General features: G+C 37.8%; 4 protein-coding genes across 6 annotated transcripts; 1 reads left to right on the top strand and 3 right to left on the bottom strand.

Annotated features, from left to right (window-relative positions):
• Window positions 1–375: 375 nt before the first annotated feature.
• On the top strand, window positions 376–10,422 carry LOC106637197 (uncharacterized). The gene is made up of 8 exons (XM_014349903.2): window positions 376–444; window positions 536–772; window positions 850–1,020; window positions 1,123–1,908; window positions 1,988–2,111; window positions 2,209–2,568; window positions 2,649–2,809; window positions 10,249–10,422. The coding sequence occupies exons 1-8, from the start codon at window positions 376–378 to the stop codon at window positions 10,297–10,299; spliced, it is 1,959 nt and encodes a 652-aa protein (XP_014205389.2). The 3' UTR covers window positions 10,300–10,422.
• On the bottom strand, window positions 2,841–9,040 carry LOC106637196 (uncharacterized). Its single transcript, XM_023389820.2, has 7 exons — window positions 8,781–9,040; window positions 5,930–6,034; window positions 5,242–5,382; window positions 4,669–5,130; window positions 4,190–4,589; window positions 3,657–4,086; window positions 2,841–3,567 (listed from the first exon to the last, which is right to left on the bottom strand). The coding sequence occupies exons 1-7, from the start codon at window positions 8,839–8,841 to the stop codon at window positions 3,334–3,336; spliced, it is 1,833 nt and encodes a 610-aa protein (XP_023245588.2). The 5' UTR covers window positions 8,842–9,040; the 3' UTR covers window positions 2,841–3,333.
• Window positions 10,423–10,640: 218 nt separating the features above from the next.
• On the bottom strand, window positions 10,641–12,242 carry LOC106637108 (glyoxalase domain-containing protein 4). The gene is made up of 7 exons (XM_014349758.2): window positions 12,167–12,242; window positions 11,941–12,070; window positions 11,817–11,866; window positions 11,463–11,728; window positions 11,187–11,342; window positions 10,936–11,111; window positions 10,641–10,859 (listed from the first exon to the last, which is right to left on the bottom strand). The coding sequence occupies exons 2-7, from the start codon at window positions 12,028–12,030 to the stop codon at window positions 10,740–10,742; spliced, it is 858 nt and encodes a 285-aa protein (XP_014205244.2). The 5' UTR covers window positions 12,031–12,070; window positions 12,167–12,242; the 3' UTR covers window positions 10,641–10,739.
• A 2,976-nt stretch (window positions 12,243–15,218) lies between these two features.
• On the bottom strand, window positions 15,219–18,496 carry MED15 (mediator complex subunit 15). 3 transcript variants are annotated; one of them, XM_089595821.1, is made up of 12 exons: window positions 18,395–18,496; window positions 18,097–18,189; window positions 17,947–18,034; window positions 17,816–17,867; window positions 17,538–17,741; window positions 17,195–17,448; window positions 16,956–17,114; window positions 16,708–16,832; window positions 16,555–16,631; window positions 16,304–16,477; window positions 15,817–16,208; window positions 15,219–15,746 (listed from the first exon to the last, which is right to left on the bottom strand). In XM_089595821.1, exons 2-12 carry the CDS (start codon window positions 18,159–18,161, stop codon window positions 15,285–15,287), a joined length of 2,052 nt encoding a protein of 683 aa, XP_089451947.1. In that variant the 5' UTR covers window positions 18,162–18,189; window positions 18,395–18,496; the 3' UTR covers window positions 15,219–15,284. The 3 variants fall into 3 exon arrangements, with proteins under 3 accessions (XP_089451947.1, XP_089451946.1, XP_089451948.1); XM_089595820.1 differs by lacking the exon at window positions 18,395–18,496 and adding an exon at window positions 18,297–18,343; XM_089595822.1 differs by lacking the exon at window positions 18,395–18,496 and adding an exon at window positions 18,297–18,343 and having other exon boundaries at window positions 15,817–16,211.
• Between the last annotated feature and the right edge of the window lie 734 nt (window positions 18,497–19,230).

Genomic DNA, 19,230 nt, shown 5'->3' on the forward strand with positions numbered 1-19,230 from the left:
ATTTCGTCGCTGTTGACTGTCGTCTGCTATTTTAACTGGCCAGATTACGGAACAGAGTACAGAGCGCCAGTTAATTCAAGGTAGTTGACTTACCGACCTGATGGTAGCGTAGAGCGCAACCTTAAATTACTTGCTGGTGACGAGTGACGATTGCGGAAAACACCCAATATAAACACCCAAAAAGTCCACATTTACCACTTATCGATTATCGAGGAAACTCTTTTTCGTACCGATTAAGCGTAAGACAAAAAAGCTCTCGAGAGCGGTTAGTTGTTTGTTAATTTAAATTTTAGAACTTGCAAAGATCAATAATCACTCTCGCACTCCCGTATCCGTATAAAAAAATATCAAAACAAAACATCACATTCAAGTATTATGACAAGTATTTTCAATAATAGCACAAATGCGGACGATTTATGTGTCGAGGGATGCATACTCAAATTGGTAAGTGAAAAAACATATACATATGATTGAACGATTGCAAAAATAATCAAACACTGATCCTCTTTCTCCCCCCTCCCGTGCCACGTTTAAGGTTAAAACGTCGCTAAAAAGAAAAGCCACGAAAATCGCAGTGCGTTTCGACCCCAAAAAGCACAATATTCAAGTCGTCGACAACGGCATCGGCTTCGACGAGCAGGAACTGTTCGACATTTTTAAAGCCGAGCCCCAGCCCAGCGAGCGAAAACACTTGTTTTGCCAAACACGCTCACTTTCCGACGTCGTGATCGTCACATCGAGAAGCGCGTACTCACCCCATACTTATGTTCACGTGAGTGAGCGCCAGTCTGCAATACATTTTGCCGGCGATTACAGCGATGTATTTTACTTTTTTTTTTTTTCCTCTAGATCGTGAGCGCGAGTGGTGATCGTAGGTTTTTCAAGGGCTACGACAGGCCGTCTACTGGCACCACGGTATCGGCTTATGATTTCAAGTCCAGCAGCTGGAGCATCAACGATGAGTGCAAGAACGCATCTATTTCATACGTCATTGCCGCCGTCGCGCTCATGGAGCTGAAGGTATATTGAGGAAGTGCGGTTTTCAGCTCAACGTACAATGATTACTTTCGCATGTGATCTTTTAGATGTTAAAAATAAAGTAGAATCACGTACTGTGTACAGGTATCGTTTTCGTTGCGAAACGACGACCAAGACCGGGTGCTTCTGTTCATCGCGAGTCCTCACAGTACGTGGGAAGTTTTTCAGTACATGACAGGCAGTCACAGTACCGATCGTCAAACGATAGGCTACACCGCGGAATGCGAAGCATCATCAAGTTTGCGGGTTTTTACTGAAGAGGAAAATCGAGTCAACTCTGGCAAATTAGAAAAGCTAGAGTCAAGCCAAAAGAGTTGTTTCGTTTTCGCGAGTCTATTGGATAGATCAACGGACGAGGAGGGTATTGGTGATTACAATGACGCAAAAAACCAAGAATCCAGCCAAAACAACTTTTTATTCGGTAGTCTGCTGGATAAATCGACGAATGACGACGAAAGTGCCGTTGACGACAGCAATGACACGGTCTGTAGTCCCATCTCGGAATGGTCCAATTGGTCATACAAGCCGCCGCATAACGTAGGGACGCGTGAAACAAATAACAATGCGAATGACGGTGGCCTTTTTTGCAGCGCGATTCGCAATAATGGCGCCACCACCACTACTGCCGTCGAGAACGATTTTATCAACCTGAGCCAGTTGTCCGTATGGTCGGATTGGTCAAGTAAGCCGTGCTCCCGTAATCTTCAAGGTAATAAAACGGCGATTCCATCGTCTGAGCGTGTGCTCGACGGTCCTACAGCGAATGGTGGGTGTTCGCAATATAGTATGGAAACCATCAGATATTGGCTCAGCAAGATAAAGTTTCGAAGCAAATTTCAAGTGTCTAAGGATACGATTGATTCGTTAGAGGTGATTTGTGTATATTTTGAAATACACTCGATTCATTGTATAGCGTTTCAAGTATCGAATGAGCAATTTTTAATTGTAGATATTAAGACAGATCAACAACGAATTTATAGTTGCTATAACGAGTGAGAGCGGAAAAAAACTGTTAATCCTAATAGACCAGCACGCAGTTCACGAACGGATTAGATACGAGTGGCTCATCGACAGTAATTAATTTTTTTATTTTATTTTATTTTTTTTGTTAATAAACTATCTTCTAGATGCTCGTAAACATAATTAAACTCAAGTTTTTCGTGTTTTCAGGCTACAGGGATAAAAAGAGTTATCGATTTTTCGCGAAAAAATTAAGAGGAGATCTTCTTATATCGGACATGAACAGCGAATCGCTGCAAATTCTTGCCCAACACAGAAAGTTATTGATCAACGTTGGTATACACCTCACGTCAATTGTAAATTCGACTTCGTGCACAGTTGACCGGGTGCCAAAGTGTTTCCTTAAGAAGGTAAAAAGTTACAATCATGAGTTGAACTTTGACAGATTGATAAAAAACGTTCGACAATTGCTGCTGGAAATAGCTAACGGAATAGCAGAATCAAAGTGCACGATTCTGCCTATGCTTCCAATCGCTATAAATAACATCATAGCCAGTGAAGCTTGCCATGGTATGTGCAAAATTTTACATCTCTATAATGTATAGCTTTTTCAGAGATCATGCTACGTTCGAGTGGAAAAAATTTTTTAGGAGCAATTAAATTTGGTGATCCCCTTAACGTTGAGGAGTGTACGACTCTTATCAAAGCTTTGCAAGATACCAAAGCCCCGACTCGCTGCGCTCATGGGAGACCGTCAATCGTACCTTTGATAGACCTGACTGATCTAGGGAAACTTAAGCCTCCGGTGAAGGTATGTTTTTTATTCTTCGTATCCATTTAACTCTTTAAATATATTATTTATTTTATATATACTAATTGGAAAAACTATCCAGTTAACATTACAAACATCAAACGTTTGGGTATATTTTATCTTAGTAAAAAAAAAAGTGTTTTGGATGCTTGTAGCTTCGTTCATCTAAGGAAAAACGATCTACATTAATTGAATTCTATTAAAAACAGACAGTGAAAAAAATATTATATCACATAGGAATGTACAAAAAATCTATAGTATTCGCGTTAAAAACTTTTGACACACTAAAATAGGCTTTTTATACGTACATTGCATGCACTATGCAAAAAAAAGAACATATATAAGAAAAAACAAAAAAAAAAAACTCTTACAACTATCGTAATAACATGGTTGCTTGATCATCTAATAAACTTTCCTCATTGACGATCGAGAGAGTATTAAGAAAAAAAAAAAAAGATGTACGTAAACATTTCAATTATATATGTCGGTGTAGGGATCGACAGCACAGAAAGCTCCTCATTCGATTAGATATCAGGGAAGGCCGAAATGAGGATGTCCTTGCCGAAGTAGTTGACACGGTTGACGACGATGATGACCTTACCGTTGCCCAGGGACACCGGGCACACGATTCCAGGCCGCGTGTAGAAGCACAGCGTGTACAGGGCCATCTCGAGCTCGGGCGAGGTACCGACGAATATCGTCGTGATCGGCTGGACGTTGCCGTTCAACGAGGAGCGGCCCTTTATCACTGCACCGTTCTGTAAATGAAATCATACATATGAACCATGAGCGCATATATGTATACATTTCATAGTACACGTGTATTGTACTGAATCTGCACGCTTACGGAGCCAAGGTCAAGTTTCTTGATGTAGCCGAGGTAGTTGAGCTTCTTGGCCTCCTCCTGCTTGGCAAAGTAGATCCAGTTGTGGAGCCCGATGACCTCGCTGTCGAACTTCTCAGCCAGAAAGACGGTCTCGAAGCCCGAGCTCGAGGGCTCGCCGTCCACGCGCTTGAACTGCGAGAACCAGATGCGCTTGAGGGTGTCCTTGAACTCGTACTCGTCGTTCGGCACAAAACCCTTCTCGGCCAGGTACTTCATCGTCTCCTTCATCACGTCGGTCTCCATGAACGCGTCAATCAGATCTGCCTCCTCCTTGCGCTCCTCCGACGTGACCGTCTCCTTGGTCCTGACATCGAACTCGTAATTGTCGTGCAGAGCCAGCACCGACTTGACCGTCGGGATGTCCCAAGCTTCGGGCTTCACCTCCAGCAGGCTATAATGTGTTTTTACACGCCTCGTTTATTATATCCCTATTATCGAACCATACAAGTAATACGTTGTATGCATCTCATGTATACAAAATACTATCTGCTCACTTCTCCGAAGCGTCGTCGGTCGTGCTGTCGTCCGTCTTCTGTCCCTGGACATTGATGGTGATGTGCTTGAAGGCGTTGTTCGCGTCCTTAGCGAATAGATTTTCCGTGACCTTCTGCAGCTCGGAGTCGGGGATGCCGAAGGGTGGAGGAGGTTCCGTGGTGGCGTTCGGCTGCAGCGGCTGGGGCGCGGCGTTGGTCGGAGCTGGGGCCTCGGCAGCCGGGGCTGGCGCGGCATTGGGCGTCATCGCCGCGGCCACGGGTACTGGAGCAGCTGGAGCAGCCGCCGCGGGAGAGTCGCCACTCGTCCCGTTGTTGTAGTAATTGTTGTAAGTGATCTGGGTGTGGGAGACCGGTGGCACCACGCCGCTCGAGCTGCTGTGGCTGTTACCGTAGATCCCACCTGTCATTTGAGGGCCATATTTTTGTTAGATGTACACGACTTTGGTGATTTTTAGGAGCGCCTGAGGTGTAGGACTTACCGGGCAGAATCCTGTTGACGGCCGCGTTGACCCCTGCGCTCACACCGGCAAACACAAAGGCCTCCTTAGCGAGCTGACCGATGCCCGGCTTCTGGGACTGCAAGATCACAGTCTGAGGCTGGCTGCCCATCGAGGAGTGCCCGTACGACGGGTTGTAGCCCTGGCCCGGCATGCTGCTGAAACTGTGGCCACCGTAGCCACCAGCCGGCTGGTAGCCGCCGTAACCGCCGTAACCACCCGAGCTGTAAGGTGGTGGGTGACCGTAGCCACCTGAGCTGTAGGGCGGTGGATTGCCCCCGTGGTAACCACCCGATTGGCTGTACGGCGGTGGGTTTCCGCCGTGGTAGCCACCCGATTGGCTGTACGGCGGTGGGTTGCCGCCGTGGTAACCCCCGGCCGGGCTGTACGGCGGTGGATTGCCGCCGTGGTAACCCCCGGACGGGCTGTACGGTGGTGGGTTGCCTAAAAAAATTTTCATTCAAATTTTTATTTTTATTTGCAACATACGACAAGAGTCAAGATCGATCGGTAACATGATAATTATTGTATACACATGTGGCATATGTAATATACCTTGCGGATAACTCGAGTGTACGTTCGTCGCACTGCTCTTGGAAATATGCTCGCTACCCGGTGCCGAAGGTTTGGGGTTGCTGCTCGGGTAGCTGGCTGGCTTTTGATTTGACGGGTTACTCCAGCCGATCGAACCGGTTCCTACACGAAATAGAAACAACATCCGAAGCACGAGATCGTTATTACAATGGCATTTACACTTTTTCGGTTAGATAAAAAACGCTTCCACTTTCGAGTAATATATATATCTTCAACTTATCCCGGTTTATCGCCAAGAGGATAATTTAGATGCATATTGTGTACTATTATCTCTTTGACATATACGCGAGAGATTTTCACTCACTCGAGATAAACGAGAGCACGTATCGCAAGCGTGTCAGAGCGCTATACACATGTACCAAGGGAGCTTAGCGTATATATTACATAATCGGTCAGATTGAAAATACACTTGCGAGCAATTGTCCTTGATCGAGAATCAAAAGCATGTACGTACAATATTTGTGCGCCCTCGATTTAATTCCCAAGTAATATCATCGAGTAAAGAATCGAAACTACAACTGGTGTACGCAAAGTACGATCGGAAAGCTTTTCAACTCCCGTATTTTATGAGATTTTATCGCCTAATGAAAAAAAAAAAAAAAAAAAAAAAAAAAAGTAAATAAACAAATGTATAAAAAAAAGTTCTTACCATGCTGATGCTGTTGCGTCTTGGGCGTCGATCTCGATCCCCATCCCCAGCTACTGCCGCTCTTGCGACTGCCTCCGCTCGTTTTTCTGGCATCGATGTCTTCGACTGCGATCAATCAAAAACGTTGAAAGTGATCAGAAAAAAAAAATCAAATAAACAAATAAACATTAAAACAAGTACGGTTCTTACACGCGCGCACCCATACACGTATACTTGCGCTCGTTACACAAGTCCTGCAATTAATAATTATGACTCACGCCACGAGAAGCGCCTATATAGGCCGGTCTATCAAAAAGTCTGCACCTCTTGCAAACTTAATTTTTTTTTATGGACGATCGCGAGCGCGTACACTTGTGCAATAATAAAAGATCGGAATCTCGGCGAGGCGAGTCTTGTGAAATCGTTTCTTACGTCGAGTTAAGTGTGTTTTTCGTTTTTTCCCGCCGGGAAAATTATTTTTACGCCGTTTTTATTTTTTCTTGGGTTTTTCATGGCTATTACCTTTTTCTGTTTGATTGTTTATTTTATTTTATTTTTTTAATCGAGGCATCTTAAAAGACAAACTGGTTGGAATTATTTTTATTTGTATATCTCTCCATTATTTCGCAAAGCTACAAACTTTACTACATGAATAACGAAGCTCTCGTTGTTCATCAATTTTTTGAAACTACGGTGCGGCCCTCGCACGTTTTTCAATCGGTTTCCTTTTATTTCGAGGTAATTGTAATTACCGCTCATACCGATTTATGTTGTTTTGTGCCCACATCCGCTCGACGCGACTCCGTCTCTTATTTTATATACATACCAACTTATATCACACCACCAGTTGTTCTTGACGTGATTATTTACGGCCAAAAATGTTTTGGTCACAACAAAATATGTTGTAGCTTTGCAATTCACTTTTTCACCTCAAAATTTTAATTATTTAATGATTATCGCGTTGGACGTAGTTATGGAAAACGAGTTTATTTTATGTACCAGTACAGGAAATACTTCTGTGAAACTAGGAGTACGCGTAGCTTCTTCAACTATAAAAATCTACCGCGAGGGTCTCACAACCAAAAGGGGAACGTATACATATATAGTATAGCTCATCCTTAATCACGAAATGTACTCTCATGAAACTATAGGGGATACTTTTTTTTTGTAATCGAACCGAGCAATCGTCCGTTTCTTTTTTTAAAAACACGTGACACGGTAAAATTACTACATACTCTGTGACGACCTTCGTCATCATGACTATTAATAAAAACCCATGACAATTGGCACCAATGTGAAAATTGTCCCTCCAAAAATATACGCGCAACTATTACACACGTATCGTATATCAGGGTCGACATGGGTGTCCTTCGACTCGTGGGTGAAATTGAAGGCACGCGATCAAAGGCTCGCCCGGGACGCGCGATCCTGAGCAATAGAGGGAAGGAAGCGATCGACGAGTAAAGTGCCAATCAAGAGCTTGCATGCTTGATTGGCAAAACGAAAAATATATATTTCTGCGGATCGCCGCAATCGAAGTTGACGTTTATTTATTTGTAGCTATGATACATGAAAATAAACGTGTACCCCGAACAGCTAAAGCTCATGTTCGTTGAATCGTTTCGGATACACATTTATAAGTGCACTTGTATCTTAAAGTACACCATGTATGTATGCACGTACGCTACACAAAACTGCTCACCGCTGCCGGTCAATTGAATAATACGTTTGTAAGTGCGCCTGTGTCTTCGCTCGAGGGTGTCATTATATACTTTGACTTCTTTCTGTCGCGCGCTTCTTTGTAGATACATGTATACGTACGAGTGCACGCAAACGGTTATTAAGTACATAGCTTCCATGATACACGCGCCAAAAGGCTGTTTTTGTGTCGACGAAGACGAATTCGATCAATTTACTTACGTTGGTGCAGTAAAAGAGCCGACGAAAGCCAAAGCTTTCTCGTTTCGCTTGTGTGATCTTATTGTATGGCTTTGCCCCCTTTTTTTTATCATTTCAACTTCTTTGTAACAATCAGCTTTTACTTTTCTTTTTTTTTTTTTTTTTTTTTTTTTGCGCACAGATCTATTTGTGGAATCCAACCGATGCGTGAACAATACGAATTTTTACATTGTTATTTGTCATGGTATTTATTGTGTGAGAGTAACCGCGCGAGATTTTATTTATGCGTGTAGGCGTCATGCATTTTTAAGTAAATATTCAGTCAAAAGAACAATACTTTGAGCTTTAAATTGACACGTGTCCCTTGAAAAAAAAAAAAAAAAAATCTTAGTAGGTAGTTTTTTTCGTCGCATCAGCGCCATCTCCACCTTGGGTATCCCCGTGCAAGGACTTTTGGATATATACTTAGCCTTGGTTGGATTGCGAGCACTGCTTTTCCTACCGAAGGCACAGCCAACGTCCAAAAATATATACAAGTTCAAGAAAAATACGTCACTCTCAACTCCCTTGAAGTTTCAATAATTTACGACTATTGTCAACGTGACAATAACAAAATTATACACATTACTAGTGTCACGACTGATAACCAAAATTATATTAGTTGGCCTTTTTTTTCAAGCAAATATAATTTTTATCCGTATTAATATTTTTATCGAATCTAATGAACGTTGGGATAATCCATGTACGCAGTTAGCTGATGATGTCATCTCGGTTCGGAGCTACGAAATCCAACCATAAATTATTAGGTGGGCAAAAAAAATTCGTACTTGATCGAATTGTTGTATAAAATCTAAATATATGTATCTACCATATAATATAATATATATATATATATATATAACTAAACTAAAGCAAGAAAAAAAAATGTATATAAATGTATATAAGTATGTGTTCGACCGAGCAAACAACTCACCGAGCACCGTAGCCAGCAGAGCGAAAACAAAAACGCCAGCCAGAATCGTCCGGCGAGCCATTATCCACCCACTGCTCGTACTTTGTGCACCAATTTAAATAACGCCAGCACTAAAAACTATGAATTCTCGTTCTGTTGGGTGTACTGTATATGTATACACTTTTGGGAGCGATCGGACTCGCGCGCGCGTCTGAAACGATACTGAGAAGAGAATCGGTTGGGCGACCGAGGATTGATGAAACGTCGGGAATCGCACCTACACATATTTATATGGAAGCTACATGTGAAATGGCGAGAGAGAAATAGAACTGTTATACGTGATGCATACTGATGTTTGTTGCTCTCTTGGACACGGTAGAGGGGCGCAACCTCCATGTGATCATGGAGATCGTGAGCGCGTTGCTTTGACCGATCGGACTCTATCGCACGTATTTTACACTGCAGGTATCGATCGGTTACGGTTTAATCGCCGATTTCTGTATTTTACGATCGAAATACCTACTTGAACGTTGGGCAAATTATCGCAACGGGTCTTCATATACATATTATATACAATACCGATTTTTTGTTGCCGTTTGAATTTATCTTCTCCAAAAATCGAGCTGCAGACTCCCGTTGGGTTTTATCGGAGCTCGCTTAGCTCGTGGTGATCAATTACATAAATGTAATAAGTATTTCCTTCTTCAAACGGAAAATACGTACGTTGCAACACTCGTATTATATTCGTGATAATTTTGTTTACTGTAGAACAGATTTTTTATTGGTTTGGTTTAGTTTCGACTTTCCAGTAAATTACGATATCAAGCCCCATTCATCACAGCATTGCAAACAACTTTTACTCAAACTGAATAATATACATTGACAATAAATTTACACGATTTAAACACGATACTTTACATTTGAAAATCGTAATAATAATAAACGGTATTCGTTCATAACGATTAACGAGTACTCACGCATTGGAAATTATACGTAAATCGTTAATCTGAAAATAATATTTTCACATTTATTACCTTTAATATTTTATTAAATAAATAAAACCCCAAGCGGCTAATCCCCAATGACCCGGTGCGTTTACTAGTCTGCACTTTTAATATTTTATCAAATAAATAAAACCTCAACGTTAGATGTATTCGGGCTTTCCGCGCAGTGTCTTCGAGTTTTGGACGTTCGAACGACGCGCAGATGGTTGGCCAATCAGAGGTCGGTTGCGCACAAGCGTGCGCGAGTTCTTAGCACGATCTCGCTTGCTTTTGTATTATTTATTTCCACGTGTATAAATATTTATTTGAATTCTATTCACGCCAGTGGCCGGCAAGTAGCAATGTCTGGCCATTAAATGGCACGCGTATAACTGTAAAATACACACTAAACGATAGTGAAAAAAATGTTCACATGGAATGTACTTCACGTTTTATATATGCAATTGCACTGCATAATGTACTTATACAATGCTTTTTTGTTTCAGACTAGATTAAATTTTGGTGCCTTAAAAAATCGTACCCTTATGAAGAAGTGAATCATCGTCTGCATATCAATAGCAAGACTTTTCATCATTTTATATTTTATTTGTACCCAATGTATAGGTCCAAATAGCATTTTGTCACTGCTATTAAAATATTTAATTACCACTTTTGATAATCAGCAGTTAAAAGTTGTTAACATTATTACCATTGGTTTTTTATCAAAAAATAATTTTACGTAAATTATGTTTTTATGTTTTTATGTTAATACTAATTTTGTGGAGAAGAATTTGTCATTACACAAATAAATTTAAATAAATACATAAAATATATGTTTATTATCATAACAATCATAACAAATAGTTATATAAGAAAAATGGAATCCAAATAAAGTTTTTAAAAATACTTTCATTAATAAAATATCTTACGAAAGAGTTGTTACTTAAGTTTTGTTCATTATTAATATGAACTAACGACATTTTTGACGTAAGTACTTTTACAATTTTTTATCCTCTTCTTTTTTAATGAATCTATCCAAAATTGCCTCGCTTGGATAATCAGGAACAGACAACTGCTTAAAGCCTTCCTCATCAACGAAACAAATCTCATGATCATCCTAGTTTCGAAAAATAAACAAGTAAATGAAACATCTGTCTACAAAATTAACGTGTAAATCGTGAAATAATACTTACAGGATCTGCTAGAATTATCACTGTCACAGTAGCTTTTCCAGGAGTATCAAGACTTATTAAATCGGTTAAAATTTTGTTGTTGCTCTCTTTGATTTTTTGGCGGATGCCTTCTTGTTCAGCTTTTGGGACTGCAAACGCTATGCGCCCATAGGCTTTAGCATGATTCACAGCAGAACCTGCAAAAGAAATGTTGAGGTTTTGTTTCCCATTTATACTGTATAAATGCAACATGTAAAAAAACACTAATGTACCAATGTCTTCAAATTCAAGCTTGGCTTGATTATCACCATACTGCAAAATAGCTGTCTTGGCATTCTCTTCAACTAGCTTCATTTCCAAAATATCTTTCCAGTAGGCAATAGTCCGTTTGAGATTTGAGCACGATAAAGAAACCTTTTGAACAGGATCTAACAAAAAAAATGGCGAAAAGTAAGTACAATTACTACGATACTTGTAAAACTGATATTGCATTACTTGGTGCAATAACATGCACGGGTTTACAAAACATTTGAAGCACATATAAAAACCTTTATCAGTGGGTTGAGGTTCATCAATAATGTAGTACTTGTAACCACCAGGTGCTTCCAATACACATTTGCCATCCTCCTGCTTGGTAGGCCAGTTATGTTTCTTAGCTCGCTCAATGGCTTCCTTAGATCTAATAGTAATACCTTGAAAATCATTGCCAGCTTCGTAGTGGCTTACACCATAGTTGTATGTTAACTCAACGACAAAGTGCGTGTCCTCTGGACCATATCCAATCATAGTTTTACTCCATCGATTAGCATACGGTCTGCAAAAGTAAAAAAAAATTAACTCGTTATCTACTTGTTGCTGCAACTCATCCAGACTGTAGTCATCACAAACAAGATTCAATGTACCCATTGCAAGCAGCTTCGCAGCCTTCGCTGAACTCTTCGTGACGCAGCACCTGTTTACAAAAAAGAAAGTTAACATTGTAAATCAAAGCGATTAATTAAAACACGATCAATCGGTCCAACCAACCTTCATACCCAGGATCTCTCGGTAAAACTTGGCGGTGAGCTTGCGCTCAGCGATTTTGAAAACAAAGTGCAAAGCTCGTCCAGTTACCATTTTCGTTGTTTCAAAAAAATGTAAACAGCAGGAAATGCACCTATGCAAACGAATTAGGTTGAGTATAGGAAAAGGAATCCTGTAAATTTTAAGAATAATTATGGCAAGGAGCTCCCAAGAGATCCTATCTTCTTACCGAATAAGCGGAATAAGTAGTAATTGTCGCGTGTGATCAATCGAGATTAAGTACTTTGGTTATTCAATGACGACGCCTTTTTTTTGACGCATCAGGTGTATATAATTTTTATGCATATACCTTATCTACACTTTTGGAGGTCAATTTTCAGGTAAAATATAAGTTGTAAACTTGCCGCAAAAAGCAAAAACAAATTCAACTTTTTATTTTATTAATACGAAATTAGTTGCGGCTGGTTTATAATTGACTTAATAGCTATACTGTAATAAGTAGTAATAATTATTTGGATCAGCGCCATCTAGCGTTGCAGATTTCTGAACTAAAAAGTGGCCCTAAACTTTTCAACTAGAGCTTTAGCGCTTGGAGCCACTTGACCTATTATAAACCAGCCGCAACTCATTTAGTAGCTATAAAATGAAAAAATAACGTTACATGTGTCTTTGGCGGCAATTTAACAATCTATTTTTTACTCAAAAATTTATCTTCAAAAGTATAAATACATAGGAGGTCTAATTTTGGTAGAAAATAGATAGTTAACTTGCCGCCAAAAACACACGTATAATTATTTTTTCATTTTATAGCTTCATCATGAGTTGCGGCTGGTTTATAATTGACTAAATTGCTCTAATCCTGAATGCTCCGATTGAGAATTTTAGGAGCCACTTTTGGCCAAAAAATAAAGACCGCTAGATGGCGCTGATCCAAATAATTATTGCTATACTTACAGTAAAGTCACTTTATTACTTATAAACCAGCCGCAACAAATTTTGTAGATAGATAACAAAAAGTTAACATTTTTTGTGCTACTTGCGGCAAGTTTACAATTTATCTGTTACCTTAAAATCGACCTCCAAAACCATCAATATTCTACTTACCTTATATGGCTCATAAAATCGAAAATATTTACAAAATTACAATACTCTAGACCTTTAGCCATTAACTTATGTAAGCACAAATTAATCAGTCCAAAAGAGACAACCAAAGAAAAAAGGCCTGAAAAAGAAGCACAGTCACACGAAGAGTCTCCTAGGAATGGAGCAACCTCACTTGATCAGAGAAGGTTGGGTTCTTTGTTTACTTATAACACTTAAAATTTATATCTCTGTAATAAATGTATTTTTCAATTAGTGAGATCCGATGCTCCATTCCTAGGAGACTCTTCGTGTGGCTGCTTCTTTTTAAGACCTTTTTTCTTTAGTTGTCTTTTTTCGACTGAATAATTTACGTGTATATTTGATCGTGATTTACGATTTCTGTAACACAAATTTTGCTATGTACATGTTATATAAGTTAACTGTTTATCGGAAATCTAAAGTTGAAGGGCTGTTCTTTCATTAGTTAATGGTAAAAGGTCAAGAGTATTGTAATTTTGTAAATATTGTCGATTTTATGAGCCATGTAAGGTAAGTAGAATATTGATGGTTTTGGAGGTCGATTTTAAGGTGACAGATAAATTGTAAACTTGCCGCAAGTAGTACAAAAAATGTCAACTTTTTATTATCTATCTACAAAATTTGTTGCGGCTGGTTTATAAGTAATAAAGTGACTTTACTGTAAGTAGCAATAATTATTTGGATCAGCGCCATCTAGCGGTCTTTATTTTTTGGCCAAAAGTGGCTCCTAAAATTCTCAATCGAAGCATTCAGGATTAGAGCAATTTAGTCAATTATAAACCAGCCGCAACTCATGACGAAGCTATAAAATGAAAAAATAATAATATATGTGTTTTTGGCGGCAATTTAACAATCTATTTTTTACCAAAATTAGACCTCCTATGTATTTATACTTTTGAAGATAAATTTTTGAGTAAAAAATAGATTTTTAAATTGCCGCCAAAGACACATGTAACGTTATTTTTTCATTTTATAGCTACAAAATGAGTTGCGGCTGGTTTATAATAGGCTAAGTGGCTCCAAGCGCTAAAGCTCTAGTTGAAAAGTTTAGGGCCACTTTTTAGTTCAGAAATCTACAACGCTAGATGGCGCTGATCCAAATAATTGATGCTGTACTTATAGCAAAGCCATGTAATCAATTATAAACCTGCCGCAACTAATTTTATAAATATAAAGTAGAAAGTTGATATTGTTTAAGCTACTTGCGGCAAGTTTACAATTTATCTTTTATCCGAAAGTCAACCTCCAAAAGTATAAATATGTATGTCGATTTTCAGGTAAAAGGTAAATTATAAATTTGCCGCAAATAGCACAGTGTCAACTTTTTAACTTTTATCTAATAGATTAATTGCAGCTGGTTTATAATTGATAAGAAAAATAGAAAATACATGTATTTTTACTTTAAATGCTGAGTTTGATTTTTCTCATTTATAGTGTTTAAAGTATTTTTTGAAGGATTTATTTATAATAAATCACAAGGTCTTGTAATTTGTATTTGATAAGTTGAGAAAGATATTTTTTATTTCTATAAATTAAGATGCATCAAGGAAAATATATAAAATACTTGTAAACAGTTTCACACTTGAAAATGTTTTACTTATAAATACAATCAGCCTTATATTTATTATATATTTAGTTTGTTATAATATTATATATTATATATTATATATTGCGGTACAAAACAATAATACTAGATATCGAAAGAGTTTGTAACGCAGATATACGTGCATACATACTTTATGCAATATTTAAATATTTTTTGTCAATAAACATACACATTTCAAGAATTGAACTTATCCATTTTTGTAACAAATACACCACTATTAAAAAATCCACTCTTGTATTTGATACATATTTACATTCATAAAACATGTAATACTTTAGTTATAAGATTATATAATATTATATAATCTGATGAGATCTTTGTATAAAATACTTTAGAAAATTTTTTAAAAGTCAATTTCCGTACACTATTCTAGACTTATTCATTGACTTAAAATGATTGAGGATAAAAAACATCCACATTATTAAATGAGACTTATAAAAAGGAACTACAATCTGTTATTGATTCAATTCGATTGTAATGATAATTTTTTTTTTTCATCACTTTACAACCAATTAACTTTCAACCAATATCAAGAAAACAGTCAAGGTGACATTACAAATGGGAAAAAAAGTTATTAAAAATAAAAAGAGATCTTTGATCAGTCTCATTGATCGCAAGTTTAGGAACTGGCGGTAGTAATTAAATTACTACTTGTCAACCCGTTCGCGACTGGTACAGTTGTGTTCAGTACTGTCGTAGTTGTTACCGCAGTCGTCGTGGTAGCTGTCACAGTAGTAGTGGTATCTGCTAAAGTCACATGTTCTAGAAGCTCTAGTTTTTGTTGCTGGCAAAATTTAGGTGCGCTAGCTTGGCGCACACTAGTCTCCCACGTATCCAAGAGCTGAGATATGGAAAATTGTTTTGGAAGTTTGTCAAGACGAGCGTCTAGTGCGTTTTGCACTGCACTCAAATAAGGTGTCGCGTACTCGTGAGACGCGAGCACACATTTAGGAGGAACTTTCGGATAGTCCATAGGCACGATTACAAGCACAGGAGGCACGCAGGGCAAGTGCTTATCGTCCAGCCAGCAAATCAACTGAATACACTTGGAGCCACTCTGTTGGGCTGGGTCCAAGCTCACCTTTTTAAACAAATAACAATTATCAAAATGATTAAAATAAATCTAGCAATAGTTGATTTTCTCGACCCACCTTGAATCTTTGGTCAAGACGAGCAATTTCTCCTTGAAGTACATCTGGTATTTCACTGGTAGGTTCTTCGACTTTTCTTTTCTTAAGTTTAGGCGGAAGGTCCTTGATCTCTGGTCCAAATAGGGCTTCTACACATGGACTAAATGTTCTATGAAGTGTGTGATTGGCTACAGGATTTTGCAAAATAGTGTTAACAACTTCAAGTAAAGGAGTGAGAAAATAATGCTCCTTTAAACTGGAAGGTATTTGGGGACCCGTGGTTGTTTCAAATTTCTTAAGTTCCATTTTTTCGAGAACAACCTCACACTTTTGTAAAACATCTAGCTTGGTAACTGAGCTGGGATTGGTCAAGATCTCTAAAAGCTTCTTTACTTTGCTTATTTTTTCTGTATCTGGAAAAAAAAAAAAAAAAAAAAAAAACCAATTAAAATAAAAATAATTGTCAAACGAAAACTCCATTCAAATGTACACATTATTTTTTACTTACACCCTTCGTTGGTCAGTTTGATGATCATCTTGTTCAAAGGATCTATAAATTTACGGAGCTTTTGAATTTTTTCCTTGCAAGCTTGTGAAATTTGGTCATCTTGCAATGGACTGGGAGTAGCGCCAAGTGCACCAGCAGGTGTATTAAGAGAACTACTTGGTGAAGGAGCCATTGCTGTAGACAATAATGTAGAAATTTGTCATCAGCAATAATTGTTACATGTTAACTTTCGAATCATAGAATTAACTTACTGATTGGCCTCTGTGCTGTTGCAAGCATGTGTTGAGGATTAGGTGATCCTACCAAAGCAGGGGATGCTACCATTTGGCTATTAATAAGTTGGAAAATAAAATGAGTCCCGTTTATAAGTACTGTTAGTCTTATTTAATGTTACAATATCTTGCCTCGTAGATGTTGAAACACCAATCCCTCCTGGACTAGGGGCTGAGGGACTCGGACTTTGACGCAAAAATTGATTAGGAGTTACATTTCTAGGCCCTGGAAATCCGCTTGTCATCATATCTACTGGCTGAAATGATAATTCGGGATGGATAAATTGTGATTTGTGTGTTAACATCTGATAGCATTTTCACTATAGTGGTTATTTGATAAGATTTTCCTACAAATAAATAAAAAAACAGAAATTTCTCACCTTGCGCTGCATGTGGCCAAGCTGTGCCTGTGCCAACTGATTTGCAGCTATTTGCGCCGGATTCAATTGATTCATGTGTTGCTGCTGTGGTGGTGCTTGCATTCCCGTACTCATTGGCCCTCCCAACTGATGTCCCCCCATTTGATTTTGCAGCTGATTCTTAAATATTAAAATAATAATCACCCTTAAAACTATTTGACTTCTTTTGAAAAATTATACTTCTGGATAACACGTTTTACCTGTATAACTTGCATTTGATTAGGTCCCATTTGTGCTACATTTATTTGAGGTACACCCAACTGTTGTCCAGGTTGAGGTCCCATGCGTTGTCCCATATTTGCTTGATTCATTTGATTCATTTGAGCCATCATGGGGTTAGTCTGCATATTTTGCATTGGACCCATTGGAGGGCAGCCAGGTTGACCCGGCATCTTATTGTGCATTACTGGCATGCTCATGGGCTGGCCTGGTTGTTGATTCAAAGTTTGCAGCACTGAAAAAACGCAAAGTATGGATTAATTATTTTAACTTTTAAGATGCTTTTTGACATTCAATTGACTAATGTTAGTATTCTATACTCACAGTTGGGATTGGTAGTAGGACCTTGAGCTTGCTGAGGAACCATATTTTGTGAATTTTGTACTGGGACTTGCATTGTCATGTTAGTATTATTTCCAGTACCCTGGCGCGCTAAAGTCTGCAACGCTCCAATGGGATCTGGCATACCTTGTTGCACCCCTCCTGTTGCATTGTTAGGAGCCATTGTACCAGCAGGTTTTTTGTTATCTAGAATGTTTTATATTCAATAATGCATGAAAATGGTAAAGTTTATCATTGACAAGGTATGACGAAGTACATACTTAGTTGGGTTATGTGAAGCACCAACCTGGCAATAAAATTTAGGTAATCTTCCTGCAAAACCATTAAAATGAAATAAAATGTAATGACACGTAAATACTACTTATGTATTGGAGTAAAATTAATGCACCACCTTGGTCTTGGCTTTCATGAAAACATGATTCTCCATATCTGTAGCATTTTTGACAATTGGCATTTGGAATTTTTGAATGTTTTCTTCTCTAAAAGTTAAAAAGAAAAATTGAAAACAATTAGTTCAAGCAAAGGTAGTTATTAGCCTTACATTTTGGCAATCATGCTCTGTCGAAAGGTGGGTGTCCTCCAGGAGTTTGGATCATCGGTGGCCATGTTAATTGTTAAATAATTATCTGGTGAGCTGAAAAGTCAAACAAATAAATTTTTTAATCGAGAAATGATAAAAAACTGATAAATTAACTTCAATGTAGTTTAATGAGGTTACAAAATTATAGAAGTAAGCCTTACCTATCAGTGACGTATATATAGGTATATTATATAGAATTCTTCAGAACACTTTGTTTTGATTAATCATCTCATGTTGATGTTTGATATAAAACACATACCTTTATTGACACACGCACTATAAGCTTTTCTCGATTCACAAAGTATTCTTCATTCAATAAAATGTAAAATAAAAAACATAGCGGCCTTCTCCTGTTTACTCATTTCTGGATGAGGAATGATCCTTGAGCTTGAGGGAGTTTTGCGGGGACGTGGACACCCCCTAATTGCATAACTACACGACCAATTCCATAAAAAGTAAATTCTTAAAAAAATTAAAATAAATAAATAAACACGTCAATTGTCAAAGAAGATATTTTTCTTTAATTATTCATATTTTTTTCATTAAAATTTTTGGAAAACAAATTTTGACGAATTGAATTCAAACTAATTTTTTTTTATATTCCGACGCAAGCAAAAATTATTTCAACGAAAAACAAAAAATAACTGGAAATAATAGTGTCACGAAAAATTAGTACCAAACGATCTCACAAAAAAAAAAAAAAAATAAATAACTAATAAGTATTTTAATAATAATTAATGAGTTTCAATTACTTGTGGCAGATAATTGTGAATGATGAGTTTTATTAGTTGTTTCAAATCTAGACTTTATAAACTATTACTCGTTTATAATTTTCAACTTATTGTTAAAAATAGTTACTCAATAAGCGCTTATCGATTAAATTTCCGAAACAATATATTAAAAGTTCATGAGTATAAAATGGTTTTTGTAATATACATATACTTATAAAATTTTCATAATATATACTTATAAATTCTATGATATTTAGTAGACCATAAATTGTCCTTCATTTCTTACCAAACTTCAATGCCACATGATTAAATCAGTAAAATATCTCGGTGTTTCTTAATTAGATTTCAGGAAGATGTTTCAATT

This window comes from Copidosoma floridanum, unplaced genomic scaffold, assembly GCF_036245765.1.
Source record: "Copidosoma floridanum isolate Cflo_tuat_1 unplaced genomic scaffold, Cflo_Japanese_pri ptg000029l, whole genome shotgun sequence".
Taxonomy (NCBI): domain Eukaryota; kingdom Metazoa; phylum Arthropoda; class Insecta; order Hymenoptera; family Encyrtidae; genus Copidosoma; species Copidosoma floridanum.

Bases quoted from the DNA above. Each gene is read 5' to 3' on its own strand.
- LOC106637197 (XM_014349903.2), top strand. From the start codon at position 376: ATGACAAGTATTTTCAATAATAGCACAAATGCGGACGATTTATGTGTC. The intron at 2,569-2,648 runs GTATGTGCAAAA...AAAATTTTTTAG, and splicing joins AGCCAGTGAAGCTTGCCATG to GAGCAATTAAATTTGGTGAT. The intron at 2,810-10,248 runs GTATGTTTTTTA...TTTTTGTTTCAG, and splicing joins AACTTAAGCCTCCGGTGAAG to ACTAGATTAAATTTTGGTGC.
- LOC106637196 (XM_023389820.2), bottom strand. From the start codon at position 8,841: ATGGCTCGCCGGACGATTCTGGCTGGCGTTTTTGTTTTCGCTCTGCTG. The intron at 4,590-4,668 runs GTAAGTCCTACA...CTCAAATGACAG, and splicing joins CGTCAACAGGATTCTGCCCG to GTGGGATCTACGGTAACAGC. The intron at 3,568-3,656 runs GTAAGCGTGCAG...TTTCATTTACAG, and splicing joins AGAAACTTGACCTTGGCTCC to AACGGTGCAGTGATAAAGGG.
- LOC106637108 (XM_014349758.2), bottom strand. From the start codon at position 12,030: ATGGTAACTGGACGAGCTTTGCACTTTGTTTTCAAAATCGCTGAGCGC. The intron at 11,867-11,940 runs GTTGGTTGGACC...TTTTGTAAACAG, and splicing joins GAGAGATCCTGGGTATGAAG to GTGCTGCGTCACGAAGAGTT. The intron at 10,860-10,935 runs GTAAGTATTATT...TTTCGAAACTAG, and splicing joins TGATAATTCTAGCAGATCCT to GATGATCATGAGATTTGTTT.
- MED15 (XM_089595822.1), bottom strand. From the start codon at position 18,161: ATGGCCACCGATGATCCAAACTCCTGGAGGACACCCACCTTTCGACAG. The intron at 17,449-17,537 runs GTGAGTATAGAA...GCGTTTTTTCAG, and splicing joins TCCTACTACCAATCCCAACT to TGCTGCAAACTTTGAATCAA. The intron at 17,115-17,194 runs GTAAAACGTGTT...TTAATATTTAAG, and splicing joins ATCAAATGCAAGTTATACAG to AATCAGCTGCAAAATCAAAT.